Source organism: Polypterus senegalus, chromosome 6 (genome assembly GCF_016835505.1).
Source record: "Polypterus senegalus isolate Bchr_013 chromosome 6, ASM1683550v1, whole genome shotgun sequence".
Lineage (NCBI taxonomy): Eukaryota > Metazoa > Chordata > Cladistia > Polypteriformes > Polypteridae > Polypterus > Polypterus senegalus.
The window spans coordinates 187,909,065-187,932,607 of NC_053159.1; the positions used below are offsets into that span (position 1 = coordinate 187,909,065).

General features: G+C 43.7%; 1 protein-coding gene across 1 annotated transcript in view; it reads left to right on the forward strand.

Annotated features, from left to right (window-relative positions):
• Positions 1 to 2,338: 2,338 nt before the first annotated feature.
• Positions 2,339 to 23,543, forward strand: part of frzb (frizzled related protein) — a 62,610-nt gene continuing 41,405 nt past the window's right edge. Inside the window, exon 1 of the mRNA XM_039757730.1 lies at positions 2,339 to 3,681. Coding sequence (XP_039613664.1) covers positions 3,228 to 3,681 — 454 coding nt within the window. The 5' untranslated portion in view covers positions 2,339 to 3,227. The remainder of the gene's footprint in view (positions 3,682 to 23,543) is intronic.

Sequence of the window (23,543 nt, forward strand, 5' to 3'; positions counted from 1 at the left end):
CTCCTCACTTGCAGTCAGGGCTGGGTGACAAATGCACACAGCCGACAGTCACTTTTAGATTTTATCCCCGTTGTCCCAACGTATTTTTCATATCGTCTTCATTTATCAGGTAAATCCCTGACCGCGCTTAACGCGTCCTTCGTGCTGTGAGAGCTGCGCCTCTCTTCTCCGGGACTCCGTCTGCCCACAGCTGACCAATTCATCGGAGCTGGGCAGGAGAAAACCGGAGTACCGGAAAAAAAAAAAACAACAGGAAAAGCCAAGGCGCGAGGTGTGAAGACACCAGCGAGACCACAAGAACACCGCGGACCTCGGCGGGGTCTCGACGCGGGGCTTCTTCGAATTAAATACAAAGAGGACGGCCGGGGGTTTCTCGAGATGGCGAGGACGGAGTCCGAACTGTGCAAGCAGTGGCCGAGATCGCTACTTAACCGGATAGGTAAACGAACGGCGCTACAGTTAAGACCTGAGGCACTGTGCCGTTCTCCGTTACCGCATCGCAGAAAACACAGCGGAATGGGCAGCGAGGGACGATTTATTTTTCACAGCTTGGTTTTGCGGTCAGACGCCTTCTGAGTTTACTGTATATGTGTATGGCGCCGTGATTTCAATGTTTCAGTTTAGGTGACAGGGCGGCTCGGTGGCGCAGTGGGTAGCACTGCTGCCTCGCAGTAAGGAGGCCCGGGTTCGCTTCCGTGGAGTTTGCATGTTCTCTCCGTGCCTACGTGTGTTTCCTCCCACAGTCCAAAGACATGCCGGTTAGGTGCATTGGCGATTCTAAATTGTGCTTGATGTGTGTGTGTGTGCGCCCTGCGGTGGACTGACGCCCTTCCTGGGATTTGCTCCTGCCTTGCGCCCTGTGCTGGCTGGGATTGGCTCCAGCAGACCCCCGTGACCCTGTAGTTAGGATATTCAGTAGCGGGTTGGAAAAATGACTGACTTTAGGTGACCCTCTAAATGTAAAATTTGGAATGTAAAATTGAATAAAAATCAGAGACGGAAATAGAGTAGGATTGAAATGAAATTTTTTGTTAAGGCTTTATTAGATAGATAGATAGATTTGAAAGACATCATATCAGAATTAGATTAGAAAAACACTTTATGATGCATAGATAACAAAAACACGATATAATAGATGGACAGGTGTGAAATGCACTATATAAAAATTGAAAGGTATACGTGAAAGGCACTATATGATAGAACGAAAGACAGGTAAGGAAGGTATGACAGACGGATAGATAGATGTGAAAGTTGCTATAGGGTGCTGTACCATGTTCGCCATTATGGATGTAATGAGAAGTCAAGCAAAATGTCCCCTCTTATTGGCAAACTAAAAAAGTTACCATATGGAAGCTTTCGAGGCAACCCGGGCCCCTTCTTCAGGCAAAGATGTAATAAAGAAACTCGAATTTCCCTGTGTTTCTATAGACCCCAGGGCAGAGACGGCACTGGAAAACCTTGAAGTGAGACATCTTGGATGTAAAACATTAATAGACCTCTCCAGGCTAAGAATCATTTAACAAGAGAAGAGAACAATGGATAGTCAAGATGTTTTGATAAAAATAGATTGAACTGGTAGTACAGTATATAATACGTAGATGAGAAAGAAAGTACTGTACCTTATGACAGATAGATTGTAAAGGCACTATATATGATAGATATGAAAGAAACTATAAAAATACATTGAAATATAAATAAATAGGAAAGGCACTATATAATAGATGAGAAAGACATCATATGATAGGTAGAGAAGAGCTTTGAATAGTGCTATAAAATTAATAGACAGGAAAGGAACTATATGATACATAGCTACGAAAGACACTATATAATGCAAAGAAAAGAAAAACGATATAAAAGATGTGAAATGCGGTATATAATATTATGGATAGGTATGAAAGGCACTATATATTTCATGGATAGATAGATAGGAAAGGCACTATATGATAGGTAGATAAGAGATTTGAAAGGTGCTATAAAACTGATAGATAGGAAAGGCACTATATTATTAAAGGAAAGACATAGGTAAGGCATTTTATGATAGACATATTTGAAAGGCGCTATTGGAAATAGATTAAAAGGGCAGCATATACAGTAAAACATAAGAAAATAATCTTTATAAAAGGTGGATAGATGTGAAAGGCACTATATGCCACGTCGAGATTTCGCTGGTGTTTCATTTGCTCCGCTCTTCTGTCGTTTTCGTTTTTTTCACTCTCGCGTGTTTTATTTTTGGTCACGTGGCCTTTGTTTTCGCGCATGCTGGCGCTGTATGAGAACGCATTGCCGCCAGATTATTGTTAGCTTTCCTTATTTAACCCTTTCGTTTTCTTTCTGCTCTGTCTCGTCGTCTGAACTAAACCAGCACGGTGGCCGCTCACAGCTGGATGTCCATCCCGAACTGCAGGCCACGCGTTTTACTTATTTATTTTTTTATTTATTTATAATTATTTTTCCAGTTTCTCGTCCTCATTTACATCACTGTATGTCACCAAACTTGGACGAGATACTCCACACCTGAGATGCCCCAACCCGTTTCCAGAAGCGGTGAGTCCCTGCACTTCAACGACCGCTCCTCCTTGGCACTCACTGGCCAGAGTCCGGCTGATTTCCGAGACGCGGCCCACTGACACCGTCGTACGTGATGATGTCGTGGGTGGTGCGACGCGGACGTTCTGTCTGGCCTGAAAGGCGCTATATAGCTGGATGACTCGCTTGCTCTCCTGGTTCCGTTTATTAAGGCGCGTTACTCCAACAGTGAACATGCTGGCCGAAGGCGCCCCCTGCTGAGGATAGGCGCTCTCGGCGAGGGGCGGAGGGAGGGTCAGCCGTCGGCGTTAGAAAAAGGGGGCATCCGGAGCCAAAGGAGGGCGAGTCTGCCGGCGAAGTGAGTCGCGAGAGAGCAGCCAGGCAGACGGCGGTGGAGGAGGAGGACCACCAGGGCTGGGACCAACCGACCGAGCGGACCGAATTGGCCGGGACGGAGCCTGTTGAGGGGGCACCGCTGCCTTTTTGTTTCTTTGGTCGGATTTTTCAGATGTTTCCTCCACGCGGATTTGTTTGACTTTCTGCTCCTCTCTGGATGTGCCAGCTGTCCATTTACCTTCTGGGACGGATCTTCTTAACGCCGGGCGGGAAGGAGCGGAGCTTCGGGTAATCTGCAGGCCTCAGTTCCCCCTCCCAATCCTGGACAAGCCATCCCCAAGACACCGTCCACCACGGTCCGAGCCATGCTGTCCCCGGAGGTGCTTGTCACCTGCTCCGCCGTCCTCAGTCTCCTCGGCATGCCCAGGGCGCTCGGCGCCGCCTGCGAGCCCATCCGCATCAGGATGTGCAAGTCCATGCCATGGAACATGACCAAGATGCCCAACCACCTGCACCACAGCACGCAGGCCAACGCCATCCTGGCCATCGAGCAGTTCGAGGGCTTGCTGGGCACGCAGTGCAGCCCCGAGCTGCTCTTCTTCCTCTGCGCCATGTACGCGCCCATCTGCACCATCGACTTCCAGCACGACCCCATCAAGCCCTGCAAGTCGGTGTGCGAGCGGGCCAAGAGCGGCTGTGAGCCCATCATGAAGAGGTACAACCACTCGTGGCCGGAGAGCCTGGCCTGCGAGGACCTGCCCGTGTACGACCGAGGGGTCTGCATCTCCCCCGAGGCCATCGTGTCCGCCGACGGGCCAGGTGAGCGTTGTCCGGGGCGTGCGGTTGGGTGGGCGCCTCGAGGGGATACAAGCGGATGGTCTCAGTATACGAGAGTGTCGTTTTAAAACTCTAGACAGACAGACAGACAAGAAAGGCGCTATATCTATGTAATAACCTTAATAAGTTATAGCGTAATGAAAATTGTATAATTAGATCTGGACCACCCAATAGATAGGAAGGACAAAATAAAATATTGAAAGTTGCTAAGGATAGATCGATAGAAAAATACTATAGTATGCAATAGATAGATGGACGTGAAAGGCACTATATAATGCATATGTGATAGATAGATGTGAAACGCGCTATATATCATATGGATAGATATGTCTAAAACGTTATAGGGTTGGTATATAGATAGATAGACATGAAAGGCACTGTACAATAGATTAGCAAGTAGGAAAGGCGCTATATAATAGATTAATAGAGTGATCTGTTAAATGCTATGGATAAGTCGATAAGAAAGATACTACAGTAGGCAATAGATAGATGTGAAAGGCGCTTTATAAAGGATAGATAGATGGATATAGGAAAGGGACTCTATAACAGATTAATAGAGAGATCTGAAAGATACTAAGAATAGATCAATAGGAAAGACAGTACAGTGTACAATGGATATATATGTGAAAGGCGCTATATAAAACCTAGATCTTTAGATAGTCACTATAGGACAGATCAGTATGAAAGATACTACAGTATACAATAGATAGATATGAAATATGTAATATAATGCATAAATGGATAGATAGATGTGAAAGGCATTATATGATAAATAAGCCCATAGATGGATACGAAAAACGTTAAGTTATTGATATATGGATAAGGAAGTCACTATAAGATTGATAAGTAGATATGAAAGGTACTATAGGATAGATCCATAAGAAAGATACAACAATATATAACAGATATTAAAGACGATATATAATACATATTTATTTATCTATTTGTTTACTTAAAGGCGCTTCTGTAAAAAGCTTAATTTCCCCCTGGGAACAAATAAAGTTATTTCTATCTATCTATCTATCTATCTATCTATCTATCTATCTATCTATCTATCTATCTATCTATCTATCTATCTATCTATTATATAGTGCCTTTCATATCTATCTATCTATCTATCTATCTATCTATCTATCTATCTATCTATCTAAGAAAGGCACTAAAAAGGCTCCATAAGATACTGTAGGTTCGTTGATTGATTTCAAGGTGCAATAGGACCGATCGATTGATATAATAGATAGTACAGTATATAACAGCTATAAATGTTGTATGCTAGACACTCCCAACATAGCATTTAGCTTAAAGACACCAGCACGCCTAAGTCTGTCTGTCTTTGGTTTGCTTGTCTCTGTATGACGGGGGCTCCAGTATTCCCGGAGTCGGTCGATAGTGGGTGTAGTTGTCGAACATCCCGTGAGGTATCGCGTGCCCACCGTCTTGTTATTCAGTCCTCCGAGTGGCTTTGTGAGGAGCTCATCGGGATGCGCGTTTCTGACTTTTTCTTCTACTGTCGCACGCGTCACTTTAGCGATTTTTTTTTCTTCTAGCCGAAATAAGCAGGTCGGGTCATATCGAGCATCAAGACAACGATGATCGAGTTTTTCTGTATTAATGGACTTGTTAATAAAGAGCTTCTCTTAAAACAGACTGTTAATCAGTGATACTACACCGAACAGCTGAGGCGTCTGTAGAAAAACATCAGAAAAATAAAAATACGCGTCCCGAGGAGAGTCGCATGCGGAGCTGCACCTGCACACACTGCGGGGTCCGCCACGGTGACCAACAACAATGAGGTTGTTTCCTTACAGTGAGCTCGCTATCCGTGATTTGTTTTGTTTTTTGTTCCCGAAATTAAAATTGAGACTGAAGGGGAGACGATTTACTACCGTGTCAGAAAAAATAGATCAAAATAAAACACAGGGGTCTCTAAACTAGGTGACAAAAGACAGGAAATGTTAACAAGGGATGGAAGAAGTGCTGGGACAAGCGCATAGCGTCTCGGGGGAGGATTTTGATGGTGACTGAAAATGCTGCAAGTTGTAGAATCATTTTTTGAACAAATCCGATCATTTTTTGGTCCTCTTCTTATTCATAAACAGATTTTACATACACCTGTATATACACTAGGGGGCTGTGCCTCTTGCTGGCTTCGCTACCTCACGTAGGCGTTGCGCGCCGGTCTCTTCGGGTTGTGAAGGGGGCATTTTGGGGGTTCTGAACACAGGCTAAGGAGATGCGGACGTTGTGGTTGGGGCGTGTGTGTGGGTTTGTGCTGAACACAGGCTAAGGAGATGCGGACGTATCAGCTACTGGCTTTCTGCTGCTGCTGCCGCCATGCTGCGAGATTTGCATGCTGCGCTGCCCGACGATCATTTTAAAGCCTGTACAGCAGCTGTCCTTTTGTCTCATTTACTATATAAAGAGAGGGATAGAATGGGGCGGCAGGTAGGCGCAGTGGGTAGCGCTGCTGCCTCACAGTTAGGAGACCTGCGTTCACTTCCCGGGTCCTCCCTGCGTGGAGTTTGCATGTTCTCCCCGTGTCTGCGTGGGTTTCCTCCCACAGTCCAAAGACATGCAGGTCAGGTGCATTGGCGATTCTAACTTGGGCTTGGTGTGTGCTTGGTACGTGTGTGTGTGGGTGCCCCGTGGTGGGCTGGCGCTCTGCTCGGGGTTTGTTTCCTGCCTTGCGCCCTATGTTGGCCGAGATTGGCTGCAGCAGACCCCCGTGACCCTGTAGTTGGGATATAGCGGGTTGGATAATGGATGGAGATAGAATGCACTAGAACCCCAGGCATCGACAAAACTGCATAAACACCTTTGAGGAGACCCCGTTCATGCCGGACCCAGCAGGAGTCATTGTAGGAAGGAAACAACTCCAGCGTCAAGTAGAAGCCATGCAAAGTGACGGGGGTCCAGCTGCCGGCATCCAGCACTTTATGATTCAGGAGCACCAGGCAGCTGGATTACATGTTTTTGGCATGTGTTTCCTTGACCGTCGTCATTACTTGAGTCGATTTACTCTTTTCATATCCATAACCCGTAACTACAGCGTATTGCTTAACATCACCGATGTACAATGTAAAGTGACAAACTCCTTAGTGAAGTGGAGCTCTAGTGGTCTGCAGCTTGATTCTGTTGCCCACAGTATGGCTGGTCCTTCCCTGCTGCTCTCCTTGACAGTACCCAGGAAAATAGCAGAGTTGTCCAGCAGGACTACAATTCCCAGCATGCCCTGTGTGTGTGTGTGTGTGTGTATGTATGGGTGCACCAGTGCAGGTACATCATCCTTGGTACCGTATGTACTGTATATACACATACCGTATATATATGTCTATACACACATACTGTATATACTGTGCATGACATAAAGATCATAAAGGCTCTGCTTGACAGGCAGACAGTTGTGAACAGCATCCTGTACAATAGACTAGTAACACAGAAGTTATAGATTGATGTGAAAGGCACTACAGTATATATAGCATTAATTATAAAGGCACTTGTATGTATGTATGTGTGTATGTGTGTATGTGTGTATGTGTGTATATAACATACAGATCATACAGGCACCATTAAATAGACAGACAGATGTGAAAGTCATCCTGTGCATCATCAGACCGGTAACACAGATATTATAAATAGACCTGAAAGGCACTATATATACAACATATAGATCATAAACGCACTATTTGACAATCAGACGGATTTGAAAGACACTATAAATACTTTAATCATAAATTGCAGTTTGACAGTCAGATATGAAAGGCTCTCCATGCAACACACTGGTCAAAGATAAATGTTAAAGACACTTTATACATAACATATAGATCATAAAGGCAGACAGATGTGAAAGACACCCACTTAATGGACCCGTAAGACAGACCCAATACATTGATGTAAAAGGCACTATATGTATACCATATGGATAGTAAAGGCACTGGTGGACAGATACAGACTGAAAGACTGTCCACATAACAGACTTGGAAAAGTGAGATGTGAAAGGCGCTGGTAAGAAACTACAGATGGATGTGAAAGGCACATATATATATGTGTGTATATATATATATATATATATATATATATATATATATATATATATATATATATATATATATATATATATATATATATATATACATATATATATATATATATATACATATATATATATGTGTGCATGTGACCCGGAATTTGCGCGATAGACATATGAGCGCCGACAAAATCGCGAGAGAGGCCAAGAGAGTGGGACGCGTACGTGCGCATTATGTACACATTATGTGCTAGTTTATAACTGTTATAACTGCTGATGGCATGCCGCGAACAAATAACTCAGTCGAGGGTTGGCATAACGTGTCGTATACAAAGCGGCAGGCAGCCAGCAAGTCTAAATACGCTCAACTATCAAGACGTCTTGCTGCAATTCTTCCTACATATGCAGGGCGTGATCTTAAGGACGATCTGCGTGCCGTGCTGATGGCATGCCGCGTCTCATAATATTGACTACTAAAATAAACTTTATTATATATGCTTTAAACTAGTAATTCACATTTCATGAAACTTTCGCGATTTTGTCTGCGCGATTTTGACGCCGCGTTTTAATCGGCGCTATTTTGTCGGCTCTCATATGTCTATCGCGCTTTTGTCGGTGAAAAAAAAAATATATATATATATATATATATATATATATATATATATATATATATATATATATATATATATATATATATATAGTGTATGTATGTATATGTATATAAATTTATATGACCTGTGTTTGCTTCCTGGGTCTTCCTGCGTGGAGTTTGCATGTTCTCCCCGTGTCTGCTTGGGTTTCCTCCCACAGTCCAAAGACATGCAGGTTAGGTGCATTGGCGATCCTAAATTGTCCCTGGTGTGTGTGTGTGTGTGCCCTGCCCGGGGTTTGTTTCTTGCCTTGCGCACTGTGTTAGGATATAGCGGGTTGGATAGTAGATGGATGGATGGATGTGTGTGTATATATATTTGTATATGTATATATAAAAAACATGATAATAAAGGCAGTAGACAGACAGACATGAAAGACACACAGCAGATTCACAGATGGATGTGAAACATACAGATAATAAATTCACTATTACAGAAGTGAAAGGCGCTATATGCAATATTTTGAAAAGACAGAAATTAGATAATTGCAAAAGGCGCTATATATAACTAACAATAATGGCTTTGTTAGGCAGACAGACGCGAAAGGAACCTCACACAACAGACTAGTAAAACAGACACTACAGAGAGGTGTGAAAGGCGCTATATGCAATAGAGTGACATAATAAATACAACATGGAGACAACGCATACTCTGCCGACGGGTCCAGCGCCTTCTCCGCCAGATAAACTGGAAATACGCTCCAACTCAAAGATACAGCAGCCATGAGCGCGAGCTCAGCCCGACTCGAGGTTACTTTTCCTCCTCATGGCGGACTCTTCATGTAGTGGAGGAGTGAACAGCACGTCAGTAGTCATAATTAAACGGCTGAATACGCGTTGTGAGTCCCGAGGAACTAAGCGGAGCGCAGCACACGGAGGGTTCCTTGGAGGACATCGGACGGGCGAATGAATGCACACGGACTGGCGGAAAGATAGACGGTGTGAAAGGCGCTATACACGGAGGATAGTCAGAAACAGCGCTGCGTTTACACCTGATAGTCACGAAAGGCACCGTGGATAGAACGTGGTCTTGTATCGTGATATCCGAACATGTTAAGGACATCTTGATGGCTGTCCGGATACTTCAGGAGGAAATCCAGTTCTTTACCATGTCGGATTTTTGAAGCTTCCGACCGACGGCTGCTGCTGTTTTGTTTTCGTGGTCAGGAGCGCAGAGGGCCAAAGGGGGGCTTTCAAACCAAAGCGCTCGGGGAGATACAGACTGCCAGCTTTTGTTGTTTTATTTATTTAATCTCAATTCAGTGGCGGCTGGCCGCGCGTGTCGCGCACCTGCGCTGTTGTCCAGAAGACGATTTTTAAACCGGAAAATAACGCGCAGCATTAGAATGAGCGCAAAGAAACCGCGAGGCGTCCATCACCGAAAACTGCTCGACCAGCGCAGGGCTGGAGCAACCCGAGCAAGCGTCGGGGGCCAGGCAGGACACACTCACAAAGTAACACACTTATACACACACGCGCACACAGACACACTCACTACTACACCCTCACACACTCTAACACCAATGCACACGCGCAGTAACACGCACGAGCACACACACACATATACAAACACATTCACACTCATTCAGACACTCACCCACATGTACATACACTCTTGTGCACTCACTCACTCACACACATTCAGACTCACGCACACTCACACACAAACACACACATACAGGTGCGTTGTAACACCACCGATTCACCTGCCCGGCGTGTCTTTGGACTGTAGCAGGAAGCCCACCCGGACACCAGGAGATCACGCTAACTCCACAGCGCCACCATGCTACCCAACAGCGGTACAATTAAATAATAAAAAAAAAAAAGTTTATTTGCAAGGAGTGACAAGGGAAGACCTGGAAATTCGGCGTATTTGATAGACTGGGAAAAAAAAAAACCCAACAAACCAGGATACCACAGAAAGACATGAAAGGCGCTATAAACTGAGAGGCCCAGGCACTCCTTGAGCCTGAATTAGTAAAACCTGTTTTTATGAAAGGCGCCATATACAATAAATAATCAACATTAGGGTCTTCTTTCTTTCATTTCCCGTTCATCTCACATTCCCAAAATATCTCTGACATTTGAACCCCCGTCCAGTTTTGGGATTTTGCTCCATTTATCTGCTTTTCTCTATGAAGAAATATTTATTAAGATTTGTGTTAAGTTTCCCCTCCACCAGTGCCCATTTCTGTGCCCCCAAGTGTGTTCTCGGTGGAAAGCTCACTTTAAAGGGGGTGTCCTCTGTACGGACCCCCTTTGTTATTTTAAACATTTCAGCCATCCCACCCATTTTCCAGTCCCCTCATCCAATTATGGCTTTGCAGTTTCTCGTCCTATCTAATTCGTAGCCGACCACGACACGGTGCCAGTCACTCACAGGGCACACACTCCAGTGGCGTAGCGTGGGCTTTCGTCGCCTGGGGCCGACCGGAAATTTGCCGCCCCTCTATTTAGTTATTCTTAAAAAAAATAGACAAAATAAAAAAAGCAGCATTAAATTTTTTTATTGATTAAAAATTTACTTTTCGTATTTTTTTAATAGCAAAATCTTTTATACAATTGTCGTCACTAGATACTGTCGTAGATTGACTCTACAATGCGCTGTAAAAACGTCTGAGAAAATTTCTATTGCACCACCTGCTTCACCTGCCACCCTTTCCGCACCCGCTGTCTGCTTGGCTTGAATCAGCGCGGGCGCGATTTGCAGTTTCAAATATACCTATATTTTTTTAAACTTAAATATCATGGTGATTGCCGCCGCCCCTTTTGATACGCCGCCCGGGGCCATGTCCCCCTCGGCACCCCCCTCGCTACGCCACTGACACACTCCTGCCAATTTGGCTCGAGGGTCGCCAGTTGACACAAATATTTACAGATATGGTGGGTGGACAACATGGGGGCATTAGGAGACCATGAGACAGAGAGATATGAAAGGCAATATTGTGGTAAGACAGTCACTGTAGACATAAAAGGCGCTATATATACACATGGCATAGAGATAATAAAGGCTGTGTAAGATAGACGGGTGTGAAAGACACTATAGAATGGTAGGTAAGACTGGAAGGCGCTATATACATACATACATATGCATGTAACTAGATAATAAAGACATACCAATGTGAAAAACACTCAGTGCAGTATAAGACAGACACTATGGATAGCTGTGAAAGGCGCTATATACAATGGAGTGATAGGACAGGCAGGAGCGTTATATGTCAAAAGATCAATAGGCATTCATCCATCCGTCCTCTTCTGCTTATCCGAGGTTGGGTCGCGGGGGCAGCAGCTTGAGCAGAGAGGCCCAGACTTCCTTCTCCCAGGCCACTTCTTCTAGCTCTTCCGGGGGAATCCCAAGGTGTTCCCAGGCCAGCCAGGAGACATAGTCTGTCCAGCATGTCCTGTGTCTTCCCCGGGGACTCCTCCAGGATGGACGTGCCCTGATCAGATGACCGAGACACCTCATGTGACTCCTCTCGATGTGGAGGAGCAGCGGCTCTACTCTGAGCTTCTCATCCTATCTTTAAGGGAAAGCCCAGACACCCTGCGGAGGAAACTCATTTCAGCCGCTTGTATTCGCGATCTCGTTCTTTCGGTCACTACCCATAGCTCATGACCATAGGTGAGGGTAGGAGAGTAGATCGACTGGTAAATTGAGAGCTTTGACTTACGGCTCAGCTCCTTTTTCACCACGACAGACCGATGCAGAGCCCGCATCACTGTGGACGCCGCACCGATCCGCCTGTCGATCTCACACTCCATTCTTCCCTCACTCGTGAACAAGACCCCGAGATACTTGAACTCCTCCACTTGGCACAGGATCTCTCCCCCAACCCTGAGAGGGCACTCCACCCTTTTCCGGCTGAGGACCATGCTCTCGGATTTGGAGGTGCTGATTCCCATCCCAGCCGCTTCACACTCAGCTGCGAACCGATCCAGAGAGAGCTGAAGATCACGGCCTGATGAAGCAAACAGGACAACATCATCTGCAAAAAGCAATCCTGAGTCCACCACACCGGACCCCCTCAACACCCTGGCTGCACCTAGAAATGCTGTCCATAAAAGTTCTGAACAGAATCGGTGACAAAGGGCAGCCCTGGCGGAGTCCAACTCTCACTGGAAACGGGCTCGACTTACTGCCGGCAATGCAGACCAAGCTCTGACACCGGTTGTACTGGGACTAAACAGCCCTTATCAGGGGGTCCGGTACCCCATACACCCGGAGCACCCCCCACAGGATTCCCCGAGGGACACGGTCGAATGCCTTTTTCAAGTCCACAAAACACATGTAGACTGGTTGGGCAAACTCCCATGCACCCTCCAGGACTATGCTAAGGGTGTAGACCTTCTATGACGAATAAAAAATTTGTACCGTGTTTTCCCTCACCTGGATGCGGGTCACCGGGACCCCCCTCTGGAGCCAGGCCTGGAGGTGGGGCTCTATGGCAAGCGCCTGGTGACCGGCTCTGCACCCATGGGGCTCGGCCGGGCACAGCCTGAAGAGGCAATGTGTTTCCCCCTTCTCATGGGCTCACCACCTTTGGGAGAGGCCAAGGAGGGCGGGTGCAGTGTGAGTTGGGTGGTGGCCGAAGGTGGGGACCTTGGCGGTCCGATCCTCGGCTACAGAAGCTGGCTCTTGGGACGTGGAATGTCACAATAGGCAGCATATCGATAATAAAGACACTATTAGATAAACAGACATGAAAGACATTCTGTGCAAAATTTTGGTAAAACAAAACTTTAGACAGATGTGAAAGGCACTATATGTGATAAATTGGTAACACAGACACTATAGATACGTGTAAAAGGCGCTATACGTGGCATATTAATTAGTATTAGAAAGACAGACAGCTGTGCATGGCATCCTGTATAATAGAACAGTAATACAGATACCATAGACAGATGTGAAAGGCGCTATATATAGCATTAATTATAAAGGCACTCCTAATGGAGGACAGGCAAGGGCTGGGAGACAAATGTAATTATGGAACAAGGGGAGACATTGCATTCAGAGCAGTGGCTTCTCTGCCACACTAGATGGCAGCACACCCAGACCAGAACTCCCGCATGGATACCCACAGCGGGGCAGCCCACCAGGGGGAGCTGTTGGGATTGGTAATCCCTACTTTGCGAGGCTTCTGAGTGACCCAGAAGTACTTCCATCACGCTATGTCCTGGCACTGGAAGGACTATCAGGTCCAAGTTAAAGGGGGCCATTCTGCCACATCCGGACGAGTTGGTGCCCGTGAGTGAAGTCGGGCAACACTCACCGGGGAGGAGTGGAGGAAAGACAGCAATGCTGAAGAAAATGAGAATTATAGTGTGGGGTGAGAAACGCTTCATCGTGTAAGAGTTTCACACAATGAAATCCTTTGTTCTTTAGAAAAGCTGTGGTCACCAGGGGGCGCTGCAGGTCCCCCAGACTCCTGACACAACCACACAGACACAAGTTTTCCAAAGAACAAAGGATTTTATTGTGTGAAACTCTTACAGAATGAAACGTTTCTCACTCCATAGTACAGAGTGCATAGACAATAAAAGACAGCTTTACATAGGCTTACAGGATGTGAAAGGCGCCATATGCGATAGAATGGGAGCACTGGTGCTGCAGACAGTTGTGAAAGGCACTATATGTAGTAAAAAAATGTACACTGTAGATAAATGTGAAGGCACTATATATATAGAATAAAGATAAAAAATGTAGTATGAGATAAGTACAACATTCTTTAACCAGCGCCCATTTGAATGCCCTCGTGTTCTCGGTGAAGAACTCATTTTAAAGTCACAGCTGACGTCCACCATACTGACCCCCACATAATTTTAAACAGTCCCCTCATCCAGCTGAAGCAGCGTGCCAGTCCCTCACAGGGCACACACCCACACTGGCACATCCCAGGTCATCGTTTGAAGCAAATATTTAGGAAAGTGGCACCGAAAAGTCAACAGGGACATTGAAGGAAGTGCAACTGTCACTCACCTGGGGTCCCGTGATTTATATTCAGTTGTGTTTAGGATCGAACCTAACAGTTTATTTGTCTTTTAATCTTTCATTGCTTAGACACTGAGAACATAAACCCCGAAATCGTTTTCAGAGGTCATCTCCTGTGGCGCAGTGCCTCCCACTTCATATTTGTTAGCAATGTTCCTGTAGCCTGCGTGAGGCACTTTGCACTTTTCAACATTAAACTCCTTTTTCCAGGTGTTGGTCCAGTTCTGAAGATTGATGAGGTCATTTGGAATTGTTTATGCTGCCTCCTCAGTGTCTGCCATTCCTTCACTCCTTTAGGTAGGTAGACAGACAGACAAGAAAGGCACTATATAATAGATAGATAGACAGACAGACATGCCTGAAAGGCACTATATAATAGATAGACAGACAGACAGACAGACAGACAGACATATCTGAAAGTAACTATATAATAGATAGACAGACATATCTGAAAGGCACTATATAATAGATAGACAGACAGACAGACATACCTGAAAGGCACTATATACAGTGGTGTGAAAAACTATTTGCCCCCTTCCTGATTTCTTATTCTTTTGCATGTTTGTCACACAAAATGTTTCTGATCATCAAACACATTTAACCATTAGTCAAATATAACACAAGTAAACACAAAATGCAGTTTTTAAATGATGGTTTTTATTATTTAGGGAGAAAAAAAATCCAAACCTCCATGGCCCTGTGTGAAAAAGTAATTGCCCCCTTGTTCAAAAATAATCTACCTGTGGTGTATCACACCTGAGTTCAATTTCCGTAGCCACCCCCAGGCCTGATTACTGCCACACCTGTTTCAATCAAGAAATCACTTAAATAGGAGCTGCCTGACACAGAGAAGTAGACCAAAAGCACCTCAAAAGCTAAACATCATGCTAAGATCCAAAGAAATTCAGGAACAAATGAGAACAGAAGTCATTGAGATCTATCAGTCTGGTAAAGGTTATAAAGCCATTTCTAAAGCTTTGGGACTCCAGCAAACCACAGTGAGAGCCATTATCCACAAATGGCAAAAACATGGAACAGTGGTGAACCTTCCCAGGAGTGGCCGGCCGACCAAAATTACCCCAAGAGCGCAGAGACGACTCATCCGAGAGGTCACAAAAGACCCCAGGACAACGTCTAAAGAACTGCAGGCCTCACTTGCCTCAATTAAGGTCAGTGTTCACGACTCCACCATAAGAAAGAGACTGGGCAAAAACGGCCTGCATGGCAGATTTCCAAGACGCAAACCACTGTTAAGCAAAAAGAACATTAGGGCTCGTCTCAATTTTGCTAAGAAACATCTCAATGATTGCCAAAAAATACCTTGTGGACTGATGAGACAAAAGTTGAACTTTTTGGAAGGCAAATGTCCCGTTACATCTGGCGTAAAAGGAACACAGCATTTCAGAAAAAGAACATCATACCAACAGTAAAATATGGTGGTGGTAGTGTGATGGTCTGGGGTTGTTTTGCTGCTTCAGGACCTGGAAGGCTTGCTGTGATAGATGGAACCATGAATTCTACTGTCTACCAAAAATCCTGAAGGAGAATGTCCAGCCATCTGTTCGTCAACTCAAGCTGAAGCGATCTTGGGTGCTGCAACAGGACAATGACCCAAAACACACCAGCAAATCCACCTCTGAATGGCTGAAGAAAAACAAAATGAAGACTTTGGAGTGGCCTAGTCAAAGTCCTGACCTGAATCCAATTGAGATGCTATGGCATGACCTTAAAAGGCGCTTCATGCTAGAAAACCCTCAAATAAAGCTGAATTACAACAATTCTGCAAAGATGAGTGGGCCAAAATTCCTCCAGCGCGTAAAGACTCATTGCAAGTTATCGCAAACGCTTGATTGCAGTTATTGCTGCTAAGGGTGGCCCAACCAGTTATTAGGTTCAGGGGGCAATTACTTTTTCACACAGGGCCATGTAGGTTTGGATTTTTTCTCCCTAAATAATAAAAACCATCATTTAAAAACTGCATTTGGTGTTTACTTGTGTTATATTTGACTAATGGTTAAATGTGTTTGATGATCAGAAACATTTTGTGTGACAAACATGCAAAAGAAGAAGAAATCAGGAAGGGGGCAAAAAGTTTTTCACACCACTGTAATAGATAGATAGATGGAGATATGAAAGGCACTATATAATAGATAGATAGACAGACAGACATGAAAGGCACTATATAATAGATAGATGGAGATATGAAAGGCACTATAAAATACTGAAGGGTGCTAAGTATAGATTGATAAGAAAGATCCTACAGTATGCAATAGATATATGGATGTGAAAGACGGACGGTGGTGCAGTGGGTGGCGCTGCTGCCTCACAGTACGGAGATCTGGGTTTGCTTCCCGGGTCCTCCCTGTGTGGAGTTTGCATGTTCTCCCCGTGTTTGTGTGGGTTTCCTCCCACAGTCCAAAGACATGCAAATTAGGTGGACTGGCGATTCTAAATTGTCCCTGGTGTGGGTGTGTGCCCTGTGGTGGGCTGGCACCCTGCCCGGGGTTTGTTTCCTGCCTTGTGCCCTATGTTGGCTGGGATTGGCTCCAGCATACCGCCATGACCCTGTAGTTAGGATATAGCAGGTTGGATAATGGATGGACGGATAGATTGACAGTCTACCCACACATGCAATTGCATTTTCTTAGTGCTATTCTTTTAAAAAATATTTAATAAATTAAAAGAAGATCACCTATAAACTTGTAACATAAAAAAAAAATAAAATAAAATGAAGATGCTCCAACATTCAGATTGATAGTCCACCATTTCCTAACTCGCTACTTTATCTGACTTGCTCCTGCATACTTACTGTACTGAGTGGGGAAGATCCCATCAGTCTTTAAGTACGTCGTTATTATTCCCACATGAACACTTATGGCTGTTGTTCACTCGTTAACGGCTCGCATTACGTTAATATAAGAGAGGTTTTGTTTTTTCTTTTTTTTTTTGTCAGCGTGGTCTGGTTTTTCATGTGGAAATACCACTGGTGCCAAAATGAAATGAATAAATATTCACTTCAAAACACAGCTAAATAAGTCATTGAAGTGTTGAAAAAATGTATAATTAATAAAAGTAATCAAATTATTGTGAAGTAGCTGTGCTACCTGTCTAAGATGAGTTGAAATCTAAATAATCAATGTAGACCTAAGGATTCATGTTTGCAGTGCCCCGTCTATTGGAATGATTTTGTAGTGCATCTATACTAATAAAAGGCCCTCACTGACTGACTGACTCATTGACTGACTGACTGACTCACTGACTCACTGACTGACTGACTGACTCACTGACTCACTGACTCACTGACTGACTCACTGACTGACTCACTGACTGACTCACTGACTGACTGACTCACTGACTGACTCACTGACTCACTGACTGACTGACTGACTAACTGACTGACTGACTGACTCACTGACTGACTCACTGACTGACTGATTCACTCACTGACTGACTCACTGACTCACTGACTGACTCACTAACTCACTGACTGACTGACTCACTCACTGACTGACTCATTGACTGACTGACTGACTCACTGACTCACTGACTGACTCACTGACTCACTGACTCATTGACTGACTGACTCACTGACTGACTCACTGACTGACTGACTCACTGACTCATTGACTGACTGACTGACTCACTAACTCACTGACTACTGACTCACTGACTGACTGACTCACTGACTGACTCACTGACTGACTGACTCACTGACTGACTCACTGACTGACTCACTGACTGACTCACTCACTGACTGACTGACTGACTCACTAACTCACTGACTGACTGACTCACTCACTGACTGACTGACTCACTGACTCACTGACTGACTGACTCACTGACTGACTGACTGACTCACTAACTCACTGACTGACTGACTCACTCACTGACTGACTCACTAACTCACTGACTGACTGACTCACTGACTGAATGACTGACTGACTCATCACTAATTCTCCAACTTCCCGTGTAGGTAGAAGGCTGAAATTTGGCAGGCTCGTTCCTTACAGCTTACTTACAAAAGTTGGGCAGGTTTCATTTTGAAATTCTACGCATAATGGTCATAACTAGAAGGTATTTTTCTGCATATACTGTAATGGAGTTGAGCTGGAAAGCCGTGGGGGGCGGAGTTTCGTGTGACATCATCACGCCTCTCACGTAATCACGCATTACGTAGAAAACCAGGAAGAGCTCCAAAAAGTGCTGAAGAAAACATGCATTATATAATTAAGAAGGCAGCGAAACAATTAGAAGCGAGCGAGTGACATATAAAACCATATTCAGCGCTCACGTGAACTGACGAGCGCAGACAAAAAGCAACAGTTCCAAAGAGTGCTGAACAAAAACCGAATTACACTGCTACGCTCAAATAGACAAACCACACGCCGTGGTGCAATGGTAGAGACTTTGCCTCTAGCGCCGAGGTTCGATTCCCGAGAGGGGGTGCACTGAGTATGTACGCATTTTTATTCATTTTACCTTCACATCCCCTTGGTTTGAGACGTATGAAAAAATATGCGGTTAACGCAGAAAGACAGATCACCAATTGAAGCTTTATGAATAATGGATACTTTATTCGCGATCAATGATTGTTTTGGTAAAGCCATACTCAGTGTATTCATTAGATGAACGGTAAAAAAGTAAGAGCGAGGGGAGGATAACTTATTGAGGCACGCAGGCAAAACCACAATAGCACGCTGGCTCGATGTACTGTAGTGCTGCGTCAACTCGATCTGAATTTGCGATCACATTTGAAAAATATTCTTTTCAAGTTCTATTTAGTCCATATGTGTCAAACTCAAGGCCCCGGGCCACATGGCCGTGTAATTATATCCGACCCGTGAGATCATTTTATATACTGTATTATTGTTATTAATGGCCCGGAGAGATGAAGCTCTGGTAACACAATAAACTACAGATCCCATAATGCAGCGCTTCAGCTGCCTTGCCAACACTTACGCGTTAATCAAGTCTAGCTTATGATGCTGCAAGTTATTGTGAAGCTAGCCCACACGATGCCAAGAGAAAAGGTGATTCTGAACATAGAGCCTTTAAAACCGATGGGAGCCTGAGTATATGTTTACTGACACCCGTGTGTCTCATTTGTGGAGCTAATGTGGCTGTAATTACAGAATTTAATCTAAGACGGCACTATGAGACAAAACATCAAGATAACCTGAAAGACCTGAATGCAATGCACAAGATACAGAAAGCAGAAGAGTTAAAGAAGAATCTGACACTTCAGCGGACGTTTTTACACAAAGTGATTTCAAGTGAAGCTACTTTTATGGGAGACACAAATGCAGCAGTGCAACTTGCCCCACTTTCCCTGTTGCCAAGTAATGTTGAACCAAGTCGGCACAACGGTGTTCCCAAATACGCACTTTGCTGATAAACTGAGCGCACTGCGCACTGAGTTCGCACGCGCTTTGGTGACTTTGAAGAACAAAAAAAGAATTTTGAGTTGTTTCGCAACCCATTTGCCGTCGATGTGGAAACTGCACCTGTGCAGATTCAGATGGAGGTGATTGAGCTGCAGTGTAATGGCACACTGAAGGCAAAGTACGATACTGCACGGCCCGCACAGTTTATTCACTCCATTCCGCACAAATGCTCCAGCTCCGCCTACATGCGGCTCGAACCTTGTGCATGTTTGGTAGCACATATCTGTGTGAGAAGCTCTTCTCAGTGATGAAGACTAACAAAACAGCACACAGGAGTCGCCTCACTGATGAGCACCTGCAGTCCATCCTGAGAATCTCCACAACACAGAACCTCACACCAAACAGAAACAAACTTGTTGCCAAAAAGATGCCAGGCGTCCAGCTCTGATAAAATGACATCTGAGCAAAGACAACTGAATGATTTGATTTGTTATTGCTGAAAAGAACAAATTTTATTTATATTTCCAGGTTTTGTTATGCACCATGTTCATATTTGAATTTGTATAATTTTGACAGGATATATTTTTATGGAGAGCAAAATCTTTTGGGATATTTAAAATTTAAGTTTATTTTTATATAAAATTACATAAGAGTAAAGAAATTTGAATGTTTGTTCTTTTAACGTTTACTTTATTTCTAACTTGTATAATTTAGACAGGATATATTTTTATGGAGAGCAAAATATTATAAGTTATTTAAGGTTTGAGTTGATTTATTCCGGAATAATATTCTGTCGAGTAAATAAAAATTCATTCTATTTAAAATTTAAATAGAACTTGAACAGAAACGATAGTTCATAATATCCACGCAGACTTGCCGTAAGAGCGGAGTCATCCGTTTTAACAAGCAGCGTATTGCACTGATACTAAATAGCCTGCCCATTTAATTATTTAGGAATGGATAAATAAATTAAGATTTTGTACAAATAATGTTTTTCATTTTTCTTCCTTCATGGATTCTGGCAGCCCCAGCAACAGTTGCTCGCACCCCAAAGAGTGTGTATGTGTATATATATATATATGTGTGTGTGTGTGTATATATATGTAGATATGTATGTACACTGTGTGCACAATTATTAGGCAAGTGAGTATTTTGACCATATCATCATTTTGAATGCGTATATTCCAACTCCAAGCTGTATTAACTTGAATGCTTATTGGATTTAAGCACGTCAGGTGATGTGTATTTGTGTAATGAGGGAGGGTGTGGCCTAAGGAGATCAACACCCTATATCAAGGTGTGCAGAATTATTAGGCAGCTAGTTTTCCTCAGGCAAAATGGGCCAAAAAGAGATTTAACTGACTCTGAAAAGTCAAAAATTGTAAAAGTCTTTCAGAGGGATGCAGCACTTTTGGAATTGCTAAGATATTGGTGTGTGATCACAGAACCATCAAACATTTTGTTGCAAATAGTCAACAGGGTCGCAAGAAACGTGTTGAGAACAAAAGATGCAAATTAGCTGCCAAAGATTTGAGAAGAATCAAACGTGAAGCTACCAGGAACCCATTATCCTCCAGTACTTTCATATTCCAGAGCTGCAACCTACCTGGAGTGCCCAGAAGTACAAGGTGTTCAGTGCTCAAAGACATGGCCAAGGTAAGGAGGGCTGAAACCCAACCACCACTGAACAAGAAACATAAGTTGAAACGTCAAAACTGGGCCAAGAAATATCTGAAGACAGATTTTTTTCAAAGGTTTTATGGACCGATGAGATGAGAGTGACTCTTGATGGACCAGATGGATGGACCTGTGGATCAGTAATGGCACAGAGCTCCACTCCAACGTGGAGGTGGGGTACTGGTATGAGCTGGTATTTTTAAAGATGAGCTAGTTGGACCTTTTGCATTGAAGATGAACTCAAAATCAACTCCCAAACCTACTGCCAGTTTTTCGAAGACACTTTCTTCAAACAGTGATACAGGAAGAAGACCATGATTTTTATGCAGGCCAATGCTCCATCACTTGCATCGAAGTTCTCCACTGCGTGGCCAGCCAGTAAAGGCCTTAAAGATGAAGGAATAATGACATGGCCCCCCTTCCTCATCTGACCTAAACCCTATCGAGAACTTGTGGGCACTTCTTAAACGCTAGATTTACGGGGGAGAAAAACAATCCACCTCTCTGAAGAGTGTCTGGGAGGCTGTAGTCACTGCTCCACAAAAAGCTGATCGTCAACAGATCAAGAAACTGACAGACTCCATGAATGGAAAGGCTTATGACTGTTATTGGAAAGACGGGTGGCTATATTGGTCATTGATTGATTGATTGATTTTTTGAAATGTCAGAGATGTTTATTTGTACATTTTGAGGTGTTTGTTTATTATTCTCACTATAACAGATGAAAATAAACAAGTGAGATGGGAAAATTTTCATTTTTCCTTTAGTTGCATAATAAATCTGCACACTAATAGTTGCCTAATAATTGTGCGCACATATGTATTCCCTGATGATGTTCACACTCACATTTCCGTTGTGCAACATTCAGGTTTATTAACATTTTGGATTGACTGATAGCACTGTGTTTGTTCCATATTAAAATTAATCCTCAAAAATACAACTGTAGTATGTATGTATGTGTGTGTGTATGTGTATATATATATATGTATTTGTGTGTATATATGTGTGTGTATATATATATATATATATGTGTGTGTATATGTTTATATGTATATATTGTCAACGGCACCCGGGCACAGACAGGCAGACATCTTGTTTTGCACAAACCACCACACGTTTATTTACAATATTTACAAATTATGGTCACAAAGACCCCAGTCTATTTGGTCACTCAGACCCAGTTTAGTGCACAATACCCCAATAAACACTCAAAGTCCTGGCCACAATGCCTTTCTTCGGCCGCTCCACTCTCCACTGCTTCGCTCCTCCTTCCACCCGACTCCAGCCTCGAATGAATGGAGACGGCCCCTTTTGTAGAGGACCCGGATGAGCCCCAGGTGTTCCCGGCAATCTTCTTCTGGCCACGCCCCAGTGTGGCGGAAGTGCCGGCTGTCCTCCCGCTGCTCTCGGGCATCCTCCAAGTCTTCCCCAGCACTTCCTGGTGTGGCGGGAGTGCTGGGAAACAAGTCCCCAAGGCATTGGGGCGCCTCCTGGCGGTGACCACGGGCTCCTACAGGGAAGGGCTTCCATGCCCTTGACCCGTGGCCCCCAAAGCAACCCGGAAGGCAAACCCCACGTGATCCAGGCAGGGCTCTGACCCTCTTCCGGTCCCTCCTGGCGTCCCGGCCGGGTCATGGCCCCTGGCATCCCTGACAATATGTATGGATATGTATATACCTGTATATATATATATATGTATTTGTGTGTATATATGTGTATGTATGTGTGTATATGTAGATATGTGTATATATATATATATATATATATATATGTGGATGTGTATATATATATGTGGATGTGTATATATATATATATATATATATATATATATATATATATATATATATATATATATATATATATATATATATATATATATATATATATATATATATATATATATATATATATATATATATATATATATATGTGGATGTATATATATATATATATATATATATATATGTGTGTGTGTGTGTGTGTGTGTGTGTGTGTGTGTATATATATATATATATATGCGTATATGTTTATATGTATATATGTATGGATATGTATATGTATATATATATGTGTTTATATGTGTGTGTGTATGTGTATATATATATGACAGAAACACTC